Source organism: Phyllostomus discolor, chromosome 3 (assembly GCF_004126475.2).
Source record: "Phyllostomus discolor isolate MPI-MPIP mPhyDis1 chromosome 3, mPhyDis1.pri.v3, whole genome shotgun sequence".
NCBI classification, from domain to species: domain Eukaryota; kingdom Metazoa; phylum Chordata; class Mammalia; order Chiroptera; family Phyllostomidae; genus Phyllostomus; species Phyllostomus discolor.
Genome location: NC_040905.2, coordinates 148,935,007 through 148,958,453, shown reverse-complemented (window position 1 = coordinate 148,958,453; position 23,447 = coordinate 148,935,007). Strand labels below are relative to the sequence as shown.

General features: G+C 41.4%; 1 protein-coding gene across 2 annotated transcripts in view; it reads right to left on the bottom strand.

The window, feature by feature from the left end:
- The window catches only part of SLC24A2 (solute carrier family 24 member 2), a 260,455-nt gene that overhangs the window by 33,122 nt on the left and 203,886 nt on the right, over positions 1–23,447 (bottom strand). For both annotated transcript variants that reach the window (XM_028524990.2, XM_028524996.2), the window contains 2 exons: positions 14,825–14,923; positions 12,399–12,517 (listed from right to left, as the gene is read on the bottom strand). In XM_028524990.2, the coding sequence (XP_028380791.1) occupies positions 12,399–12,517; positions 14,825–14,923 (218 nt within the window). The remainder of the gene's footprint in view (positions 1–12,398; positions 12,518–14,824; positions 14,924–23,447) is intronic.

The following is a 23,447-nucleotide window of genomic DNA, read 5'->3' as shown; positions in this document are numbered from 1 at the left end:
ACAGTTATTTTGGGTTTCTGGTTGCTCACAGTGGAACTTTATCTGGCTTGATCCAGTGTTTTCTTTATGAGGAATCAAGGGAGAAATATCTTTCATATCTTGGCACTAGAAAAAGTCATGCTTCTTTTGAGAGGCTTTGAAAAAGTCTTAGAAATACTATGAATCAGGTAAATGATGCTATTTTTCCTGTGCTTTCCACTGGGGATTTCACAGCCAAATTTGTGACCCCATCTGGCAGTCACAGTGCACCTCACTCCAGCCTTACTCTTTTCCTTTCTTTCACATCCTTTGCTGAATTCTCTCAAAACTATTCATTTCATTCTTTTTCATCACATGGATTTTTGTAAGCAGCCTTGAATCTCTGTGAAACAAGGTTAGGCAGATTTAAAACTAAAACTACTCAGTGCTGTAATGGAATTTTGGCAATAACTTTAGCAAAGATGGTGGGCAGGAGCAGATGTTATTCTAAGTGATAACTTGTGACAAATGGACAAAATCCTACTAGGACTCACTAATCAACACTGAAGGTTAGTATCGGGAAGTCTGGGAACATCTATAGACAGAAGAGAACAGTCCCAGGAGTCAGCTAGCATCTATTGGGAGGTCTCTGAAACAATCAACCTATTTTGACTTTTATTTATCTAGTGCATGGGAGGAGTAGCAGCAGCCTGTCTGTATCCTGCTATCATGGGAACCTGTCCGGCTTTTTGTGAGTGCACCTCACACTGTTCCTACCTGGGCTTGGTATGGATAGTTAGCTCCACAATAAACATTAGATCTCCAGAGGTTACATCTATAGCCAGAAAGATATTTCTTGGAAGCAACCTAATTTCTTATTCTTGTCTCTGAAGGGCAGTGTGCAAGATTTCAGTGTGAAGGTGAGTCCACTTTAATGCAATCTTTTCTATCAGAGAATTAAAATGAAAACCCAGAGGCATCTGAAAATAGGCTACCTTCAAGTTCAGTTTTATTGATTGGTAATAGCATCTCATCCCCAGTCAACAAGAAGCAATCTCAGAGGATAGCCTGGACCTGGCTAGATCTTAGCTCATTTAGGGTTTGATTCAAGCTGGAGTAAAGTTATCACTCCTCCATCCCTCCACAAAAGGACCATGTGCTTCAGCACTTAGGAGTGCTACCTGTTCTCATTGGGGAACCCCTTCAGTTTGGCATGATGCTGAATAAAATAAGATGCCAGCCCTTAAATATCCATGTAAAATTAGAATTCATTTACTCTAAAATGTTGGGCTATGATCAAGTTGGGTGAAGGTGAAGATTTTAAGTGATTTTTATTTCTACTTAAAGAGAATGGTTCTTAATATATTTATCATTGCTATTTCTATAATTTATATCTGTAGAAGAAAAATCATTATATCTCTATGTAGTTCAGCCACAAAGATGCCCATGTGAGTGACCAAATGCTGCAAAGCCAGAGTACTGTGCACACTGGGAATCACCAGCAGGGCCCAAAGAGGCTAAGAGGGGCATGAGCCTCAAAAGTGAGGTAGTGTAGGTGCATCAAGAATATTAAAAATGTCATACTCAAAAAGTTTTTTTAAAAGGTACTAATAAAACATGTGACATATCTAGACTATGTGGGAGGCAGTCACCTGTAAACTGGGGGCAGTAACCCAGGCAGCTGTAGGATGCACTGTGCCTGGTAGAGATCAGGGGATCAGTAAGTATTGATTCTTTTCCCTTCTGCCATTAATCTCATCTCCATGACTAACTAGCTGTGTGACCTTAGGCAAACCAATGTAAATGCTGGAATAGCCAAAGAACATATACTACACGTGATCTGCAGGCATCTGGTGCTGGTGCACCTCATTGTCTTTCAGGCTCCAGTAGTCTTTAAAAACCATGCCACTGTGAGGCAGAACTTCTTTGTCTCCTAGGCTGCTCTAATGTGGGACTAACCTCTGGTCCAAGAATTTGTCATTCAATTCATCGTACAGACACCACTAGTTCAGGAAAGACAAGCTGCAACCATAGACCTCTGCAATCATTCAGAATAGGAGTTTTAGGCTCTAAGAGGGGGAGCCCCAGAATTTCAGATTTAAAGAGCCCTGATCCACTGAGACCGCCTCCCTCATCTGACAGATGAGGACCCTGAGATGAAGTGATATGCTGCAGGAAGTTCACAGTGTGAGGCTGGGCCCAAGTGACCCCCCTTTACTTCCAGCCCAAGGCTCTTTCTCCCTTCTATGATGCGTTCATTCTTCAATCCTAAACATAGTTATAAATATGCTTTATGCCCAATCACTCCAAGCTTCCTAGCTTTATTTTATAATAAATTTGACCTATAAACCAAAAATGCCATCTATAGCAAACACTAAGCATTTAATTGACATTTAATTGGGCGATATCTCCAAGGAGCCAGGTATACATTTTAAAAATGAAATGTGAGTGCTGATAAGATTTCAATGAATGTCAGGACTTTAAATATAGAGAAAGAAGGAAGACTTGTTGTTTAACATCTCTGTCCAAGAATTAAGTGCAGAAATTTAGCCTAGGCTTGACGTAGAAGGAGGTGACAACCAAATATTCCAATGGCCAAAGGAGGCCTTGAGATTTTATGTGTATTCCATTGCTTGATGTGTCCCCGGATTCCCATAACCATGGATAATCCTGCACTGGCTATATCTAAAATGAATCTCAAGGGGACATTGTAGAAGATGCATCATACCCTTTACAATAATAAACTTTCCGGAGGCTAACTTTAGCAAGGACTAAAATAGGAGGTGGGTTATTTCCAGACTCCAGCATTCAGTGTTCAAAGCCCAAGAGAACCTCAGCTGAAGCAAAACAGCATCTTTAAATATGGACTCTCTGCTTCTCCTCCTACCTCTGTTCCCTTTTAGTATTGAAGCATTAAAAATACTGTCTTTGACAGAGGTGGCATGTTTTACTTGTCCAATTAAGTTTCCTTGGGAACTGGTGAAAAGGTGTGTATGCCAGTATAGAGCACGTGTGGGAGGCTGCAGGGGGAGGAGAAACCTTGACAGTGCCTTACCTAACAAGGGGATGGTTGGAGAAGGGGTTTGGACACAGAGACCCGCTTTTGCTCCCGAATGTTCTTCTGCAATGTTATTGCTGTTACAGAATCACCCATAAAAAGCACTTAGAACAGTGTTTGGTACATAGTAAACAGTAAGTGTTGGTTGTTATTATTATTTTTAATACATATCCAAGGAAATAATCTCTTCACAGATATCCATGAGGAAGTGGCTTGACTGGGTGAAATATGACATTTCTAGCCACGAAATTCTAAAACTCAATGATTTTATGTGAAAGTGGAAACTGTAATAATTTTGTTCTTCCACCTATCCATTTATCTGACATTTACTGAGCATTCATTGACTGTAGTGATGTTAACAATCTAATTTTTTTCCTCCTAGGTAAGATGAATAAATAACATGAAAGGGAAAATCTCACAGCCCTAAGGAGAGAATGCTATTTTATTCTAGCAGGTAGAGCGTAAGTAGAATTTCTATCTGAAACAAAACTTTCAAACAGATGGCAAGACTCAAAATATTGTGACACCTTGATTCTGTGTTTTGTGCAGAGTTAAAAACAATAGTAGAGTTGGAGCTCTCAGAGGAAAAACCACCAAAAATGCACAATCACACTTTAATAAAGTGAAAGGCTCTGAAACCAACAACTATTTGGCAAGTGGAAGGTGCCTCCCAAGACACATTCCAGAGCACTTTCCATTCTGTCAGCTTAAATCACACTGGTGCTTTAGTACAAAGGAAATAGATAAAAAAAGAAAAAAAGGTAACGTCCATAAGGTCAGTATATTAGTCTGCTTGGGCTACCGTAACGAAATGCCATATTTATCTTTTTTAAAGATCTCATTTTTAAGTAGATTTTTTGACTTTGCAATAAATCATTGGGTTCACTTGCTCTAATTTATTTTTCAAATGCTCCCCACCCACTCATTCTTGATTGAGTCTTAGAAAAATCTCTTTATTTTTGTTCTCTTAGTTTCTCAATGTCTTTGCATTTGTATTTTTTACTAATGTCCCTCATTCCCTGTACTTCGTTCTTATCTTCTATGTTTCTGGCACTTAATCTTTTCTTAGGGATAAGTCAAAAAGAGTTAACTCTAAAAGCATCTCTCTCTGGAAGGCAGTGTGAGCTGAGATATTTGTCTTGCCTTCTGTGTGGACAAGCTAAATCAACAGAGCTAACATTTAAGTCTCAGAGTTTTTAAAAAGCAATAAATCTCTGCTCTCCTAGTGATAGGAAATAATCCACTCCTCTTATATTACTATCATCTGGTTTGTTTTACATATAAATAGAAAAAATCTAACAAGGAATTTAGCATAACTCATGGATACGGACAACAGTGTGGCAATTGCAGGGGGGCAGGCGAGTTGGGTGGAGGTAGAAAAGGGTATAAGGAGGATAAATGGAAATGGAAAAAATACAATAAAAAAGAAGTTAGCATATTAAATGCAAAATGATAAGATTTCACTAAACATTGGCAATCTGAAAAAACTTAATTTGCTTCTACATACTTTGAATTGGAACCAAGGTCTCAAAATATTTTGCTGTGAGTGATGAAGCTGTCTGGATGTTAGTTTTCCCAGAAGCCAAGAAACCATTTATTATAATGTAAAATGGCATTTGGAGAGTCTGGTGAAATGCAATTGCTTTCCTTCACTTTGCATTTTACCCAAATAATTCTGAGGTACAACCTGCTGACAAGAGAGGTTCTCTCAGTGTTGCTGTTGTAAATTGGCTTTCCCATGGTTTTCACGGGCTTTGTGCATCCTGCTGATACAAATCATAAAAGACCAGCCAACATAAAAGCAATGGGAGAATCATAAAAAATAATTCAAAAATAATTCTCATGATTTAATGATCAATTGGATTAGAGTTACTCATAGGAACAGTAATATTAATGTCAGTATCTTTTTTCCAGGGTGGTAATGGAGTTTTTTCCTTTTTAGTAATAGTCATTTCTTAATATATCTTATGTGAATGATTAATAGATGTTTTTCAAACTTCCAGAAAGCACACAATGACAAGTAGTATAATTAACAGTAAGATTCTTAGTGAGTATACAATTCTTTGTCAATATTCAAATTTAGGCAGAAATGCAAGAGTTGGATCTATATCTATTTTACTTTTAAGTCTGTTCACAAGGTCTTTGAAAGCATCTTAAGCAGTTGGTAAATTCTGTCCAGGTTGTTAGATATAGAAACTGAATCTTAGCTTTTCTTTAAAAAAATATATAAATGCATTATATATATATATATTTATTTATTTATAATAAAGAAAGAAATGTCTCCTCTAGAAATGGAACCCATGTGCTAAGGTTTGGTAGGCAAGACACTGTAATCTCTATTTTTGTTTGCTTTATAGTTTGTATTCGGTTTTCTCTGATCCTCATGAGTTTCTCTTCTAAGGCAATCATAGATCTAAAAGGCTTAGGTCTTGAAAAATCAAGCGGCATGGAATCTTTGGATAGTCTTGTCCTTCACTCATAGGCCTTGGCCTCTCTCTGCCCTCCTGCCCCTGGGCCCTGGCAGTCACACAAAGAGACGCAGCTCCAGTTTCCACCAGAGCCTCTGTTTCTCAGGTGCCAGAATCTTCTCATGTTTCACCGATCTTCCAAGACATTGAATAGTCTCATTAATTGGGGGTATGTGTGGTCCTTGGCTGTTTTAAGCCTTTGAAAATGGTGGACCTGGATATTACACCTTAATCCTTTAGAACAGATACTTGCTCTTTGAATAATAGGAGGGTTTGAGGTTCACAAACTCTGTGAAAATTCACCACTGGTAGGAATGAAAACATTTCCTAACTAAGGGTAATATTTTATTTTATTATTTAAAATTTTAAAAAGGTTTTATTTATTCATTTTTTAGAGAGAGGGGAAGGGAAGGAGAAAGAGAAGGAGGGCATGCCCTCAACTGGGGACCTGGCCCACAACCAGGGTTTGATGCCCTGACTGGGAATTGAACCAGCAACCTTTTGATTTTCAGGCTGCGCTCAATCCACTGAGCCACAGTGGAGCCAGCCAGAAACTAAGGGTAATATTTTAGAAAGAAAGAGTCTATGGATCTAGGTGCCATCTACTTAGAAAACCTTGGAAAACCTTTACTTGATACTGATTATGAGGTCTCTCTAAGGGGCTCTAAAATTGTAGTGCTAACTTTAAACAACAATAATCCAAAATGAGCTGCTGTCTTTGATAAGGATGATTTTTTCCTACCCTCAGAGACCCAGATTTAATAGAAGAGAGATATCTTAATGCATATTTTAGAGAAATCTACAATCACGATCACTTTCATCACCTTTCCCTTCTCACCCTTTACTTAGTCATATAACACTCAAATGTTTTTATCAACACTGTGAGGTTCATGGAAGCAGATTTTAAAAATCTACTGGGTTTAGGTAAAGATCAAAGCTGGACCGAGGTCAAATAAGTCAGGGGGTACTTTCCAAAGGGAAATGTGAAGAGCTTAACGTGATAAGGTAATATTTGAGTTGCAAAGTGAGGAAATAAGAAAAAGCCTGCATTTTACACGTATCTCTGCATCTCTGTATCTCTGTATCTATCTATCCATCATGTTTGTATACACACACACACACACACACACACACGTATTTCTCTTTTTTTCCTAAGAATGTGCTTTTCTTATATAAATCTGGTCTCCCTAAGGACAGAGAGAAATTTTAGAGACACAATAAAATAAAAGCTGCAACATAGAAAAAGCCATCTCACAATACATGAAAAAAAAAAGTAGGATACAGTTTAAAAACAAGTTAGATTTTCAGATTTCAGAATCTACAAAATTTGCAAGGCATCTCCGCTTCTACTCTTTCACTGTGAGAGCGTATTTGAAGGGTCTGATGGGGCAGTGGTGTGGGCAGCTGCAATGCAGCTGGGCAGGCAAACCTGCGGAGTGAGCCGGCCATGGGCAATCGCCTGGCTCTCATCTGGACTGATGGAATTGAAATGTAAAAGAATGCTGGGTTCTGGGTGAGAGAGAATATTTTTTCAAATTGTCTTTCAAACCTGGATAAATTCCCAACACCGAACATTTGGAAGGTTGATAAATTCTCAGTGGCAGCTGAAATCAGCTCCCTCTATGCTAGAATCAACAGTACTGTGTCAGCAGGCATTGGGAGAAGGTAATTAGCACTAAGCCATTTAAAAAGTCAAATTATTTTCTTGGTTTCACAGATGAAGCAAAAACTCCTGCAAAAGGGCTTCCTCTGTGAGAGAATTTTTAAAATCCTCTTTGTTGCCAGTGTAAAGTATATACTGAAGATAGCTATCAGAGATGAGGTATGGACGTAGAATTAGTTCACTTGTAAACACGGTTTCTAAAACAACTGGTTAGTTGCAGGAAACTAGACTCTCAGGAGAATCCCAGTGATGGGTGTGTGGTGTATGAGGCTCATCATATCCATTAATAAAGGCAGGATACACATGCCGTTCATGGAGCTTGATAAAAACACAACTGGGAAAGAAAGAAAAACTAATACAATGTAAATGCATTGAATCATTTCTGTGAAACTGCTTCAGGTGGCCTGACCATTCCAACTTCACATCCCTTTTCTAACTCTGGAGGCACAGCCCTTATTTACCCTGTCACCCAACCTTCCCGACTCAGAAACCTCAGCATCGTCTACAACTTCCTTTCCTTTTTCATTCTCTAGGGACAATCTATCATCAAATCTTCTTCAGCCTCAGATCTAAATCCAGCCACTGCCATCCATGCCACAGCCATTGTCATCTGGACCTTGATAACCATTTAAAATGAGTTTTACTAAGCGCTTCTAAGAATAGCAAACGCCTATGCAATGCTTACTGCGTGCCAAGAACTGTTAAGAGCAATTTGTTCTCACAATGATAATATGAAGTAGGTGCTGTTATTTTCCCTGTTTCATACAGAAAAATAGTAGGGAACAGAGAGGCTAAGTAACTTGTCCAAAGTCACACAGCTGGAAAGTAGCAGATCTGGAATTTGAATTCATGTGGTCTGTCTCCAGAGTCTCTGCTCTTAAAACAGTCATGCATACTACTTGTTTTAATTTAGACCACTTGTTGTTACATTTTTTGAGTAGGTGACACAGTTAAGGGGTTCAAAATTCCGAAGCTGCAGAAGGCTGCATACTGAAGCCTTCCTCTCATACCACTTGCTCATCACCCAGGCCCTTGTCCTGGAGATAGTCAGCATGACCAGTTTCTTCAGCAGCATCCTAAGCAAATGAGTATGTTATTTCCCTCCTTTTCCCCCTCTCACTCAAATATATGATACTGAATGGAAGTTGGCACGCTGCCTTTTTCACTTAACAGCACGTATAATTCCATATCAGTACATGAAGAGTATCCTCATCCTTTTTTTAAAAAAAAAAGAATGCAGATGGTCTAAACTAGGGGTGGGCAAACTTTTTCTGTAAAGGGCCAGATAGTAAATATTTTAGGCTTTGTGATCCATATGGTCTCTGTCATATATGCTGCTGCTTTTTAAAAATAACCTTTAAAGATGTGAAAACATTCTTGTCTCATGGGTTGTACAGAAACAGGCTGCAGGCCAGATTTGGCCATGGGCCAGTTTGTCGATCCTTGAACCAACAGGCTCTTACCTCACTGCCCTGTATCCAGTCTTCTTCCATTCTGGCCCCTTCTTGACTATTCTGAAAGAGCTAGCTTCCTGTCATACAAATCTGATGTGCCGCTGCTCCCCTCTCCCAACAGGGGAAGCTCAGACTGCTTGGTGGTACCTACAGTGCCCTTCATAATCCATGTGCTTCTTCCCGCACATCTACTGCTCTGGTGTGTGCTGCCAATCAGCTCAACTCCTGCAGGTACCTCTGCTCTACTCGAGTTACACAACCTCTTGTCCCTGAATCCGATCCCATACCATAGCCCCAGGCATCTTTCATAGGGACAGATCACATTTAGAAATCTCAATGGATTGTTGCTGCCCCAGAAGGAAGTCAACTTCCTAATCATAGTCTACAAGCTGGGCCAGCTCTGCTCGGCCCTCCTGTCAAGCCTCATTGCCACCATCCTCACTCTCTCTGCTCCATACTTCTGGCCACACTGACTTTTCTGTTCCTCAAACAAGCCAAGCTTATTTCTGCCTCTGTGGGCACTGTTCCCTTGTTTGGCTCCTTGGAATTCAGCCTCAGTCCAAACACCACTTCCTTAGTGTAGCCTTCCCTCAGCTCTCAACCTCAAGGGGCTTCCCCACCTGTCCTCCACTGCAATATCAAGCTACACTTTCTCCATGCCCCTTACAGCCATCTATAATTATATCTTCATTTTTGTTGAAGTCTCTCTGCTCTGTGAGAACATGTGAGCATCTCCAGTGCCCAGCACATCCCCTGACACACAGTAATCAGATGAACACTAAGAATTTTCTGATTGAACAGTTGAAGAATTTCAGCCCAATTTACCTGTCTTGGTGGATCTCTCCTCACTCCTCACCTTACGTTCCAGTCTCCAGTTCCAGTGCCCTTCTCACCAATCACCAACCGTGAATTGCCCTCTTATGCTTTTATACCTTTGCACATATTGTCATCTTGGTCATCTCCTCCTTCTCTGAGAGACAAACTTCTACTCAGCCACCAATACCCAGCTCAAATGTCCCCTCTTCTAAGAAGGTTTTATATTTACCTCTCAGAGCCCTCTGCACAGACATTGGACCATAATGATTTACCTACCACAAATATTTACTTATTTACTTATTATACCCTGACTACCCCAAGCATTTATATATATGTATATATAAATGTATAAATATAAATATATATATAAATATACATATTTATATATATATACACATTTTCATTTTCCCTACATGGAGTTCCTCTGGGTCAGGGACACCTTTAATGATACCTATATGGTCAGTGTGAACATGATATGAGTGGAAGCCCTTAGCTCTGTGCATGTACAGTATCCTATGTAACTGTTCTAGGAACCCTAATGAGGCAGGTACTATTATTACCTGTGCTTTGCAGATGAGGAAACTAAAGTGAGGTAACTTTTCCCTGGTGGATGTGGAGTTCACTACCAGGTTGTTCTGCAGCCAGCTGGCAGGTGGCTCTTTGAAGGTCTGTTTGTCCTTGCGCTCTCAGCATAGCAGGGTAGTGTACAAATCTGTCCTGTTTCCATGTGTGAGAGCTGGCGGTCAGAGCTTGGCTCAGAGAGGGGTCAGTTGGGACTCCCTCACTCTCCTGTAGCAAGGTGCTCCCTTAAGGGAGCCAGCCAGATGGAGAGGCACAGAGACCAGGCTGCCTTCCACACAACTATGACCGTGCCATCCCCAAGGGCAACCAGATGTCCTTGGGGCCTGCCTCCTGCTGCCACATGCTGCTTATCCATGTGGACAGAGGCTGCTCTGCCAGCTCACCCCTGAGCTAATGCGAAGGGACCGCAGGGCTCTGGGCAGGAGGGCAAGGGCTCAGAAGGCAGAGGAGACAAGGGCAGGAAGAGCTGCCATTCCTTATCCTTTCCTCTAGTTATTTACTTTTTCCAGCTTTACTGAGGTGTAATTGACAAATGAAATCCTATATATTTAAGGTGTATAATGTGATGATGGTATAGAAGTATACATTGTGAAGAGCACAGCAAAGGACACAATCAACAAAATCAAAAGGCAACTTATGCAATGGGAGAAAATATTTGCAAGCTGCACATATTTTTAAGGGGTTAATATCCAAAATGCACAAGGAACCCTTACAACTCAATAGCAAAAAAAATAAAAATAAAAATAAAAAATAAGCAAAAAAAGTAAAGAGAGAGAGAGAAAACTCCCAATTTAAAAAATGAACAAACAACCTAGTTATCTTTCCAAGGAAATACAAACGACCAATAGGTGTGTGAAAGGTGCTCAACATCTTTATTTTTTCCTTTCTGTGAAGAAACTTTACTTGCATGTTTCTTTAAGGAATAAGGACAACAGTCAATCACGAGCGTTTTTCCCTGAGACTTGCAGGCTCCCTCTGCTGCAGAGTGTGTCCTGATATACGAGAGGGGAGAGTGCGGGACAGATCCACTGTAGTCTGGCTTCTCTTTGTGGGCACTGCACAACTTTTCAGCTCCTTGGGAAAATTCTGTCTTGAGAAGTGGGTCTCAGATGCTAGGGCAGTGCTGCTCCAAGTGTGGTCCTTGGACCAGCAACATCGGAATCATGAGGGAGGCTCATCAGAATTGCAGACTCTGGGCCCTGCTCTGAACCTGACAAATATGAATTTTAACATGATCGCCCAGGAAATTCATAGGCATATTAAAGTTTGAGAAACACTGATCCAGGGTGCCTGATTAAAATGCAAGTTTGGGACTCTAGGTCTCAGGAATTCTGATTCACCTGATCAGGATGAGACCCAGAAGTCTAACAAGTACCACCTGCTCTTTTTTTCTACCTGCTTCTCTGAGCAGCTTTGGTGTAGAGGCAGAGTTGCTTGGTGGAAACAGAATAGGTGCTATATTTGGACAGTCCTGATCTTAGCTCTGCTACCTACAAGCTGGTAATCCTGATTAACTTTTTCATCTTTCTAAGCTTTAGCTTTCTCAAATATAAAAAGGGGACACTAAATAACTATAGTTTCGGCTATGAGGTTTAAAGATGATAACATATATAAAGTGCCTACCACCAAATCTGTGGTACACAATACTTGTAAATGTTAAGTATTACAACTGTTTTAGCTGCAGGGGCTGGGAAGGCCAAATAGGGCTCACAGAGGTGTGATGGTGGTGGTTTTTCTGCTACTTAACCCTGACCTTAAAGATACAGAGAAAGGATTAAACTGCAGCAGCAACCAAACTTTATCGTGCTTTAAGAATCACCTGGGAGGCAAATTTAAAAATGCAGATCCCGGGGTGCTGCTTCCCAGAGATGCTGTTTCATCAGGTCTGAGGTACTGCCCAGGGATTTGCATTTTTTTAAATTTGATGTTTTATTTTTTTTTTAAAGATTTTATTTATTTATTTTTAGAGAGGGAAGGGAGGGAGATAGAGAGAGAGAGAGAGAAACATCAATGTGTGGTTGCTAGGGGTCATGGCCTGCAACCCAGGCATGTGCCCTGGCTGGGAATCGAACCTGTGACAGTTTGGTTCGCAGCCTGCGCTCAATCCACTGAGCTATACCATCCAGGGCTGGGATTTGCATTTTTATGATTTGATGCATGAGTCCTCCAACCTCACCCCGAGAAACAGCAGTTTAGAGAATGCATACTTACTCAGTGGATGGAGAGTGTGACACATGCGGGGCCTGGGCTGGAGCTGGGAAATGCACACAAGGATAAACAAAACTCTGCCTGCGTCCTCCCCACTGGGAGCTGAGCTTCCAGGGAGAATGCAAACTCTGTGCTACTATACTAGATATCAAAAAACAGCGGTCCAGAGAAGCAATGAAAAGAAGCCCTACCTGGGTTTCTGCAGCCTCAATGCTGTGGGAGAGGTTTCCATTTTGCACAGGTTCTGAAGCTTCACTGGATGGCGTCATTTCAACTTCTGTGCTGGTGCTGTTTGGGAGCTCGATTTTTTCTGCAACAAGGAAAGAGAATGGAGTCAATGGGATAAGAACCACATTGGAAAGCACACCCTAAAATATTGGGCTGAGGGAGAAGATGGTGGTCTCTGAGGGGTGATATGGCTGGCTGGGGTTGCACCAAATGGCAAGGGTTTGGTACCATTCCTCCCTGTGCTTAGCATACTCAGCACTGCTGCTCTCCGGAATAGCTCCAGGTGATTCGTGTTCGGGCACCATCGAGATCTGCCATGACTTCAGTGGGAGGGAAATAAAAGGTTTTTTAGGCCCTCTGGCTGTGCAGGGTCAAGTCTGGGTTTCAGGAGACGGTGAAGCTGTGTCGTTCAGGCTCAGGGGTGCCAGAATACTCATCAGTATCAGATGTGAGCACTCTCAGGCATATCAACATGTTTTCTTTTTCTAGCAAATCCAGAAGAACTAAAAATTTCTCTCACTGGTAAAACATTACTCAAAATAATTTGAGAGTTACACAGAGATTGTTGGAGTTGAAGTTGCCAAATGTTGGAAATCATAGGGGAATGCTTGTTTATTTATGTATTTAATTGTGAAATATAAAGGCACAAAATATTTACATATGGAAAGCCATAGACACTCCAATTGATCTTTCCACATTTTCAGTAGTGACAGTGATATGTGTGTGATGTTCTGCTGTGTGTGGCTATGTCAGTTTATCCTAGCAGGCGTGGTTCAGTTATTTAAACTGAAAAATACTAATATAGGGGAATATAAAAACTCTGTTTGGGGGAGTCTATTGGCTGAAGTAATACTGCTTTAGGATAGCGTGCAATGGCCAAACTTGACCTCACCAGTGCAGGCGAGCAGATACCAAAATGGAGTTAAGATGTTCAAGAAAAGACATGAACAGATGAGAAGAAACAACCTTCCAGGCATAATATTTAACCAAGTATGCCTGTCTTAGCTTATGACATGCTTTCACATGGCAGACTGGGGTCTTATCACCAAAGAACATGTGAAAATAAATCTTGGACTCACTGTGTAAAGCATGTGTTTTGGACATACACTGTTTTTTATTTACAGTCTTTCAGAGACCCAGTCTGCACAGGGAGCAGCCCTGGAGTTATGCATCCTACTCTTCACAAAGGGTTAATGAAAGCCTCATTAGGATGAGGACTGGGACTGACCCGGGCATCTAAGTCTTGTGCTCCAAGCTGCCTCATTCCACAAGAATTCCACAAAAATCAACAAGTGGTGCAGCAAACTAGCTTGTGCAATCAAATTTAAATATAACAAGCAAAACTCAGCCTATGCAATTAGACTTTTGTGGTGTGGCTGTGCATTTTTATAATACAACAGCAAGATATGCTCATTCCAAAAAATGAGTCCAAGTTCACAGAAGCATAAGGAAGTAGGGAAAACAGATATAATTCATAATCCCAACCCCAAGAAGTAGCTATTATTTCATATTTTAGTGTATGTACTTCCAGTTTTATTTTTCCATAACCAATAGAATCTTGACTCTTGCTTGGCCAAAGATTTTCTCGGAGCTGGAAGTCAGAGTAACAGCACTGGCTGAAATGCTTCTAAGGAATGGCATATATTTGAGTGGAACACTATTGAATTTTGTCTGCAGATAATTTTAGTATCTTTGGTAATGGCATCATTTATAGCATAGATCCAGATTAGGTTAAATTTAGTTTACATTTAGAATCGGAGAGCTATATTATAATTGCAGACAGGACAGGAGGAACATCTTGTCCCAAGTTAAGATATGATGCTTGAATGTTCCGATCTAGTCACATAAGAGTTCAGAAAACGTCAGCCAGAAAAGACCCAAGCTAGTATTGCTGAATTCTTGATAAAGGGCAGGCTGTGTCATCTGGCAGGGATCCTGCCACTCAATTTAGCAGTTACTAAGTGAGCCAGCCGGTAAACCAGTGGGTGTGCTGTATGTAATGTCATAGGTATAAAGTTTGGTTACAGGGCAAGAATTTCACCTTTTGTTAAACAGTAAATGATGGGGGTGTATGTGTTCTCTTTATGTGGAATCCCTAAAGTCAAATGATTTTCTAGTCTTTGAGAGATGTCTGATTTAGAAGCTGGTTTTATTTCAGGCTCCTCATAGAGTCATTTTACTTTTCTTGAAGTTTCCTCAAGACAGTTGACACAGTGTCTGTCCATGGTCTGTACCCACCGGCAGGAGTGGACTCCTCTTGACACTCAGGAAAGGGCTAAGCAGTAGGATTCTGTCTGCAGTGAGTCAGGGGTGCCCACACTGGGTCCTGCCCTCCACTCCCCTCCATACACCCCAGGAAAGGAATTGGATCAGGTCTCCCTGGACTCACCCACATGATTGGCAGCCCCGTTCTGCCTCTCATTCTCATCCACCTGGCATTTCTTCTTGGCAATCTTGTGGAGAATTGAGGCCTTTTCTCTGAACCTCCCTGAAGCAAGAGAAAGTGATGGGAAGGAAACAGGATGAGAAGGAAAATAGAGGCCCGTGGCTTCCTTAGTTATACTGCATTACAGCAGCACCCACTCCTTTCTGTCCAATCCAAACACCCTGTGCCCTGCATGAAGGGCGCTTTCTTACCTTTGTGGATTCTTCAGCTCACTTCTGTATTTGAGAATCTTAAGCTGCCAGACCACAGATGAAAGGTTTGACCTGGACTTTGCCCCTCCCTCTCAATTGCTTACAAAATAAATGAAAGCACCAGTCACCACTACAACTCCCACTGCTGCTGAGATCCAAAACAAGTCCAAAGAAACAGAGGTGTAGCCACATCTCTAGATTTAAACGCTCATCCCAGAACTGGCTTGTGACAATGGAAAGCCATTCCCATGGCTCCTTTGATTTGACTTTGGTTTTCAAATATTTATCATAATTAATATTGCAGTGTGTTAATACTGCAAGGGAGTAATAAACAAGTCAGGAACATGAATCAAAGCTTTTCAAATTAGCTGAGTCAGCTGCAGTTAAAGCATCAGGGAGACAGCTGATTCCATTTGGGGATTTGGGGTAAAGAATGATCAACTGACACAACAAGTAGTATCTGTTGATGATGAGATGCTTAGAGAAAGGTGCTGGAAAACACACCATCCTCAATGTAATCATTCTAAACAGCTGTACCACAAGTATAATGCTTCATTTCTTTTCCATCATTGACATTAATTAGTGGGTAAGTACATGCAACAAGCAGAGGAAAAAAGCATGCAAAATGTAGAGATTAATGAACCATAATATATTTTTCTTTCTTCTTTAATCTCTGATCCCCCACACCCCCACCACTTTCCCAGAACATGCAAGGTAGAAGGAACCTCATTTTAAACTGACTGATTATTGTCTAGATTCAGGTATGATGTATACCTGCAAATACCACAACCCCTCCAGTTTTCCTACTAGGTATTTGCTGGTTGTTGGGTTCTCCAGCACCATATTAATAGGAGATCTCATTCTACTTTTCTAGTTAGACCAAAAGCAAAAGAAACCAAACAAAATCAAGTCCAAAATGTTTCTCTTGGAGGGTCTTGCCTAGGATGGCATGGCAGGCTGGCATCCATTCCCCCCCACCTCTACCACGGATGGGAATCATGAGGTCTGTTCATTGTGGTGATTTTTATGACTGGTTGGGAGTGACTGAAGCTGTGAAGGAGAGTGAGATTATTTGTTTTGAAGGGTGAAAGTGACACAGGACAGAGTCCTTTCTGCTCACAAGCTCCACTAGTCATAACCCAGAGGCCTTGCTATTGCAAAGGCAGCCTCTAGGGTGTGATGAATGTGCTCTGGAGGGCACACTCTCAAAGGAGGTAGGAAGGACAGCATTCTGGGTGGCTCGGGCATCATGAGGAATGAGGAAGAAGGAGGAGTGATGGGCGTGATGCTCATCCTTGAGGGATGTTGAAGGTTGGCATTAGGCCCACCATGCTGAAAGTATTCTGAATTTAGCTGTTGCTGTTTAATCTCCAAGGGAAACTCTAGGAAGAAAAAGGGAATCAAAAGAAAGTCTGGGGACTAGGAAAAGGAGGAGGTAAAAGGGAACAAGAAAGGAAAGAAAAAGGAGAGAAAAAGGAGGAATTCAAGCAAGGAGGAGGTAGGCTGGGCCTGTGATTGTCTCGAGGTTGCCCAGGAAGCATGGATGCAAGACACTTTCCTGACATAAGCCTGAGGAGGGGCACTTCCTGTAGAAGAAAATTCAAGAAGGCCTCAAACCATCTACCGGAAAGTCCGGAAGAGAAAAAAGGAAGTCCTGAAACTTTCTAGGAGATGAGGCTTCTATGAATAAAACTGCTCTGCACTTTCAGGGTCATTCTTTGAACTTGGATCATTCAGCAGCATGGTGAAATAATGATGATCAATAATTGCTATTTTAAAATTATATATAAAATAATGAAACAAGAAAGCATTCAAAAGAGGAAACAAATAAGCCTGTGGAAATGAAACCTGAAATAACCCAATCCAAGTAATGCCCCAAAGTCATGAATCATGGCAGAGAAAATATTTGATAGAAACCAGTTAGTTGCATATCGCTTGTGGTTACAAGAACCTTTTCAGAGCTAAGATGTATATTGGAGAGAAGTGATTATAAAAGAGACCCAAAAGTACAGAGGGAGTCAGCTATCCTTCTGTCAGAAAACATCATAGTGAAGGTCACTGTCATGCATGGGTTGGCTTCCCCAAATTCTCTGCAGGAGGACTGGGAGGAAAGGGTGGGAAATGATTGTAGAATTGGCATTTTGTAGGTTCTCAAACATTTTAACAGGTCATCGAGGGTTTTCTAGATGGTTTTACCACTTTTCCCACTGCAGTAGCACTTTGATTTTCTATGCTATTGAAAGGTGGGAGGGATCAGCCTTATTTGTTCCCTCTGGGGGTTAACCCTAGGGGCCTGCCAGGAGGCAAAGCTCCTCTTCCTCCTTCCACAACTGCTTTAATTCAACCTATGTCCCAGTGAGCATGACCTGATTACCATTCTGCATTCTCAGTGCTGACAATGGCTATTCTACAGCCTAAAAACGTTTTTTTCCCCTTAAAGATTAGTTTCTATACAATTTTATTAACCAATGTCACTCCAATAGATTCTCTAAAAAAGAAAAAGGATTAGTTTCTACAAAAGCAGCAGTTGCAGGCCCACCTTCAGAACTGAGCACCCAGGTGTGCTCCTTAAAGTTGGGGGTTGGTCCAGACCAACAGACTCCCCTGGGGTTGCACAGGGCAGCTTTTGAGAGCAGTGAGGAAGAGGCTAATAGGATGAGAGTGAGCATGAGGTCTCTGGAGCAGAAGCTATCACAGAACCTGTGATTCTCAAAGTGACTTTGGGGTAAGAAGGCATGGTACCCTCAAGACTGGTTCAGCCTGAAGCCACAAGCTGGGGAGAACACCAAGCAAGGTGTGTGTGTGTCAGGGACAGCACAATATTGTGATTAAATGGATAGAGGCAGGTAGACTTGAGTTTGAGACCTGCCTCTCTTACTTGTTCTGCTGGGTGAGTTTTGGAAAGTTCCTGAACATCTCTATGCTTCAGTTTTCCTGTTAAATAGGGAGTCTGATGGCATTGGCTCATGAATCAAAAGCACAGTTTAAGTGAGAAAATGTGTGCAAAGGGCTTGTCACAATACCTGGCATTGGAAGAAATCTGTAAATAAGAGGAAAAAGAAAACTAAACTAACAAGAAGCTCAGGGGCAAGGGTGATGTGGTCTTGAGTTGCTTTAGGACAATTGTTGACATCTTCTCTTTTCTCAGTTCACCCTTGCAGGACTGGGGAATTAGCAACATCCTGATCTGACAGTTTAAGCTTCTTGGGGGCCTTCTTGTATTGGGGTTCAGGTTTCACTGAGTCCTTCAAAGTCAGTTCCAAAACTGATTAGGAAAAGGATCACTTTATATCTTCCTGAAAATTAGAAGGTCAAGGTGATGGAGCTGTCCTTCTGTGATTTAAACACTGATACCTTTGAAATCTTAAAAAGGGATAATGGTGATCAGCTTTTTCCCTTTCCCCAGGGAAGGCAGAGTACAGGCAGGGAGCCACTTCAGCCGCACAATGGACTTGGGTCAGCTCAGAAGAACTCCTGATTTTTAACTCCCAGAGTTTTAACTCTTCCGTGTCTCAGGTTCTGAATTTTAAAATGGTGATCATAAGAACACCCATCTCATGCAGCTGTTGGAAGGCTCAGTGCATTAATGCACATCAGGGGTCTAGATGGCCACCTACACAGGAAATGCTCAGGAATTGACTCAGAAAGGGTTATTATAATGAAAGTGAATGACAGGACACTTTTCCCATAAATTACTCAATATAAAAAGAATGATATTCAAAACTGAATTGATGTTTAGCAGCCTTGGGTGCAGGAGACCTAGGTGGTAAAGGGATTGCTTCAATCAACTATTTTAGGCACCAATTCCACATTGGCATGATGGTTGGTGCCACCAGTGAGGGAGAGATCTAAAAAACACTGTAGCTTTGTGCCTGGGGGTAAAGAATCAAGATGTTTTTGAGTATTTTTAATGTGTTAAGGTAACCTTCAAGAATATACTTTGTTTCAGCATAAACCTTAAATTGTATTTTTATTAATATTTGTATACTTAAAATCACAAAATAGCAAATTCTATTAAAATTGTGAGGCACCTACATCAAAACCTAGTGTACGATTTTAATACAGTTTACTCTGGCCTACAATTTGCCAAAGAATACCAGCTGAGTGTCCCCAGGACACTGTGTGTTGAAGGGGTGGTAGGAAGGTGCAGAAGGAAAAGATCAAACCATAAAGGCCTAATGTGAATAAGAACGAATTTGGAAAAACAACTAGGAATCCAAATCTTTGACTCAATCACTGTAATTGACGTAAAATAGAAGCTCCAAGCTGCCTCACAAAATAACCTTTGGAGGGTCTGTTCACTCAAAGGAAAGGAATTTTCCTTCTGTCTTGCTGTTGATTAATTAAAACGACCTCTGTAAATTCCTTTACGTCTTCCCCACTAAGCCTGTAATAAGGAAGCCTTGGGTTGGCAATCAGATTAGCTTCTGGCTGACACAGAACAACCTGAGCATCAGCAACACAGCTGAGATGGGACAAGGGGGATATGCAGATGCAAAGGGGATGCTCACACACACCTCTGTGAGCAGAGCTTGGTTTGGTAGAAGAAGAGAAAAAAAATGAAGCAGAAGGAGAAACTTGAATACAGCATATTTGAATCTATTTTTGTGTTTTCAGTTCTGGCTTTCCTGTTTCCATCTTTGTAGCTTAAGGCTTAGCAGGTAGCTTAAAGAGCAAAAGTGCACCTGAACTTTCCTTCTGTTTGTTCCTTGACTTTTTTGCCCTGGAAGTATAGACTCTAGTCAGGCAGACCATCCATCATCGATCTGAACAGATTGATCAATCAATCACACAATAGAAATGATGTGGCAACAAGCAGACATTGACCTTGGACTCATCCTGAGCTCCTTCCTTTCTTTCACTCTCCATATACAATCCATTGGCAATCTGTTGTCTCTACATTAAAAATATTTCTGAATCTCCCCCCCCCCACACACCCCACCCAGCTTTTAGGTCTGGTAGAAATAATTCTGCTAGTCTCCTAACTAATCTCCCCTTCCACTTTTACCTCTCTGTCCCCTAGGCTGACCTCATCTTGGCATCCTTAGTAATCAGTCAATCAGATCACGCCACTCACTTCTCTGTGAAAAATCCTGCAGTGGCTCCCCAGCTCAAAGTGAAAGCCAAAGTTTTCACAACGATCTGTAAGATTCTATCCAGTGAGGCTCACCTAGACCACCCTGCCTTATCTCCTTTCCCTTACCCAGCTTACCATGCTCCCTCTGTGCTGGCCTACTTGCTATTTCTGGAAAACACTGTGTGCTATTCCACCTCAGGGCCATGGCATTTGCTGGCCCCTCTACCTGGAAAGTTCTTCCTCCAGAGATCCACTGGACTCATTCTCTCAACTTCCTCAAGTATTTGTTCAAACGTCTCTTTGAGGCTTCTCTGTGCAGCTTATTTAAATTTGCTGATTTTCTCTGAACACTTCTTATCCCTAGTTTATTTTCTCTAAAGAATTTATCATCATCTAATATACTGTATCATTATTTCTCTTGCTTATTTGTTGCTTTCTGTCAGTAGCCAAGCTCCAGGAAGGTAGAGATTTTCATCAGTTTTGTTTACTGTCATATCCTCACCCCCTGGAGGGCTCAATAAATCCTTGCATTTGTGGTTTCCAGGCAAACAGATGAGATCACAACTTTTAACATGCTTCTTGTTGGTTAATGACCCAAAGTCAGTCCTTACAGGTCTCTCCAAGTCTATAGCCCAGTGGGGCCTCATGACCTCAGGAACTTTCTGTAGGGAATAGGAGAGAATGGGGTGGGCTAGATGTTCATATTCTAAAAGTGGAAGACAGAGGGGCACATCAGTCATCCTTGTCTGCACACTGTCAGGGCCTACAAGATGAGTGCTGAAAGGAGATTTTGTTTTAGAGGAGGAGGGGTGCTGAGCAAGCACAGCAGGGAACAGAGCCCAGAAAGCTGGGCTTTGGCTCCTCCTTCTTTAAGATGCTCATCATTGGTTAAGACCTAACTGGAAGCTTTCTCTACCCATACCTATTCCCCTCCTTCCCAAGAGGAAATCCATCTTTGCCATGGCAATTTGATTGTACTCCCATCACAGCCCTTGTTTTCTGCCCACACGTCCGATTTCCCCACTAGAGGGTAGGCTTCTCTGGGAAGGGACAGTCTCTGGCATCACTGATTCCCTCAAGAAGTGTGTTAGGTGACACATCACGTGCACTCACTGAATCGCAGTGAAGCTCCCCTGGAAGTCTGCGCTTTCAAGTCAGTGCAAACTACAAATAATCTTCCAATCTGCAAATATTAATCAATATGTGCTATATGCCAGGCAGTGTTTGGTGAATCAGGTAGATCCAGGGGGTCCCCTTGTAGAGTTTATAGCCTAGAGCTAGAGACAGACAAGAAAGAAGGACTTAAGATTCATGCTGTGATGGTGGGGCCCTCTCAGGAGGGTGTGGAAACTTGGAGGATAGTGAAAGTTCCATAAGTCAAGACACTACCTAGCAGTTTGAAGGAGTAAACTCCTTTTCCATTCTGTAAACTGTCCTCTTAGGACAGCATATTCACCTAATAGAATCTTGTCTCATTTTTATTCTTGAAAGCTAAACATTAAAAATAATAATTTCATCTTAAACAAAAAACTCCAAGAACATGGAGTTCACTTATTCTTAAATCTATTTTGAAGTACAACTTCTAAATAATTTTTTCTAATTTTTTGAAGCATCAGATAAAGCCATTTATTATAAGACTACAATGATATTCATGGAAATTAAGCTAGCATTGTAATGAAGTATTTTGTGAACTGTCTTTAGTAAATGTTTTATGAATGTGCCACATAATAAAAATGATTAACATAATTTAATTGTAGTTATATTTATAGAGAATCAAAGGACTAGTTCCTGTAATTAATGAGACTATGTACATAATTGTTAGCTCCAGTGGTGGCCAAACACATCATATAATGAAATGAGGCAAACAGATTTCCTTATTAAGGATTTAAAAGATAATTTTCCATAGTAACCTTTGGAGTTGTATTTAAAGAACAGAGCTGTCAACATGTGAATTGGTTCAATTGGTTCTGTGATGTCTCTCAACAGGGTCACTTTGTCATTGGAAATATCAGTGTGCTTTCATAAATATTTGGGAAGATTTACAATGTTTTTCAAAAGTTGACATCTTTAAGATCAATATTTTGTCCTTCCTTCCAATTTCTTTCTTTTGCAGGGCTCAGGCTTCAATCCTTCCCCTTCCCCTCAGCACAGGATCATGGTCAAGTCTCCCTCAGCTTCTCCTTGATCACAGGTTGCCTGCTGGAGCCGTGTCTCTCGCCTTCCCTTCACAGTCACGCCTCGACAAAGATAGTCTATGTGGGTGCCTCCCCATCCTGCAAGTCCTTTTTTCACTACTGGCACTTGTCAGCACAACTGCACTGAACCTACTCTTGACTACTTTTTGCCTCCATGTGATTTGATGTCTCAGTGACATCTCAGTGACATTCCTCATCCCTCTGTTTGGAATTCTCTTTGATTTTCAAGGACTCCCCAGAATGCACAGTCAATGTCACTACTCCTCAGGGTGCCCTCCTTCCTCTCTCTTCCTCATTCCTCACATTTTCACAAAGGACACAGTAGATCACTACCTGCATGCCAATGGTCCCCAGAGTCAGGTCTCTGGCCCAGATCCTCTTATCTAATGAGCTTCTGAATGTCTACACTTGGAAGGCCCTCTGATGGTCAAACTCAACATGCCTCAAACCCCACGTTGCCTTCCTTCTGAGGGATGGGCTCTTCTGCTTGTATTTTCCTTCAGTCATTTCCACTCACCCAGTAGCTTCCAGCCAGCTCTCACCCTCATCCAGTTAGTTGCCAAGTCCCTTTTGACTCTACCTTTGAACACTTTAGATCCAACCTTTCCAGCTTTGATGTTGGTTATAATCTCTCAGTTGGCCTCCCAGCTTTTAACTGCATTGCTAGCATCGCTCAATTTATCCTTCACAGGGCTTGGAATGCTCCACACTTATTTGCTTGTTTTACTCCTTTTTAAGACTGCTTTAGGCATCTTATCTTTCAGGAAGCTTTCCCTCAGCCCTTTCCTTAGGTGGGCACAGCACCCTGGTGTGTTTTTCTATCATAGGGCCCTGATCCCTCCTATCCTATCATAGCAGTTGTCATAGAGCCTCAGAGACGGTTTACTGACCCTCCCGTCAACCAGTCTGTGGGCCCTTCATGGGCAGGGATGCTGTTTTTTATCCATCAAGCCCTTCAGTGCTTACTTCTTAGGCTTGTCCTCAGCAAGGGTTTATGAATGCACCAACATTAACACAAACAACAAAGGAGGAAATGTATGTGTGTGTGTCTGAGGTGCTTGGAGTGCTTACTGTATGAAAATCTATTCAGAGTTTATTTTCCC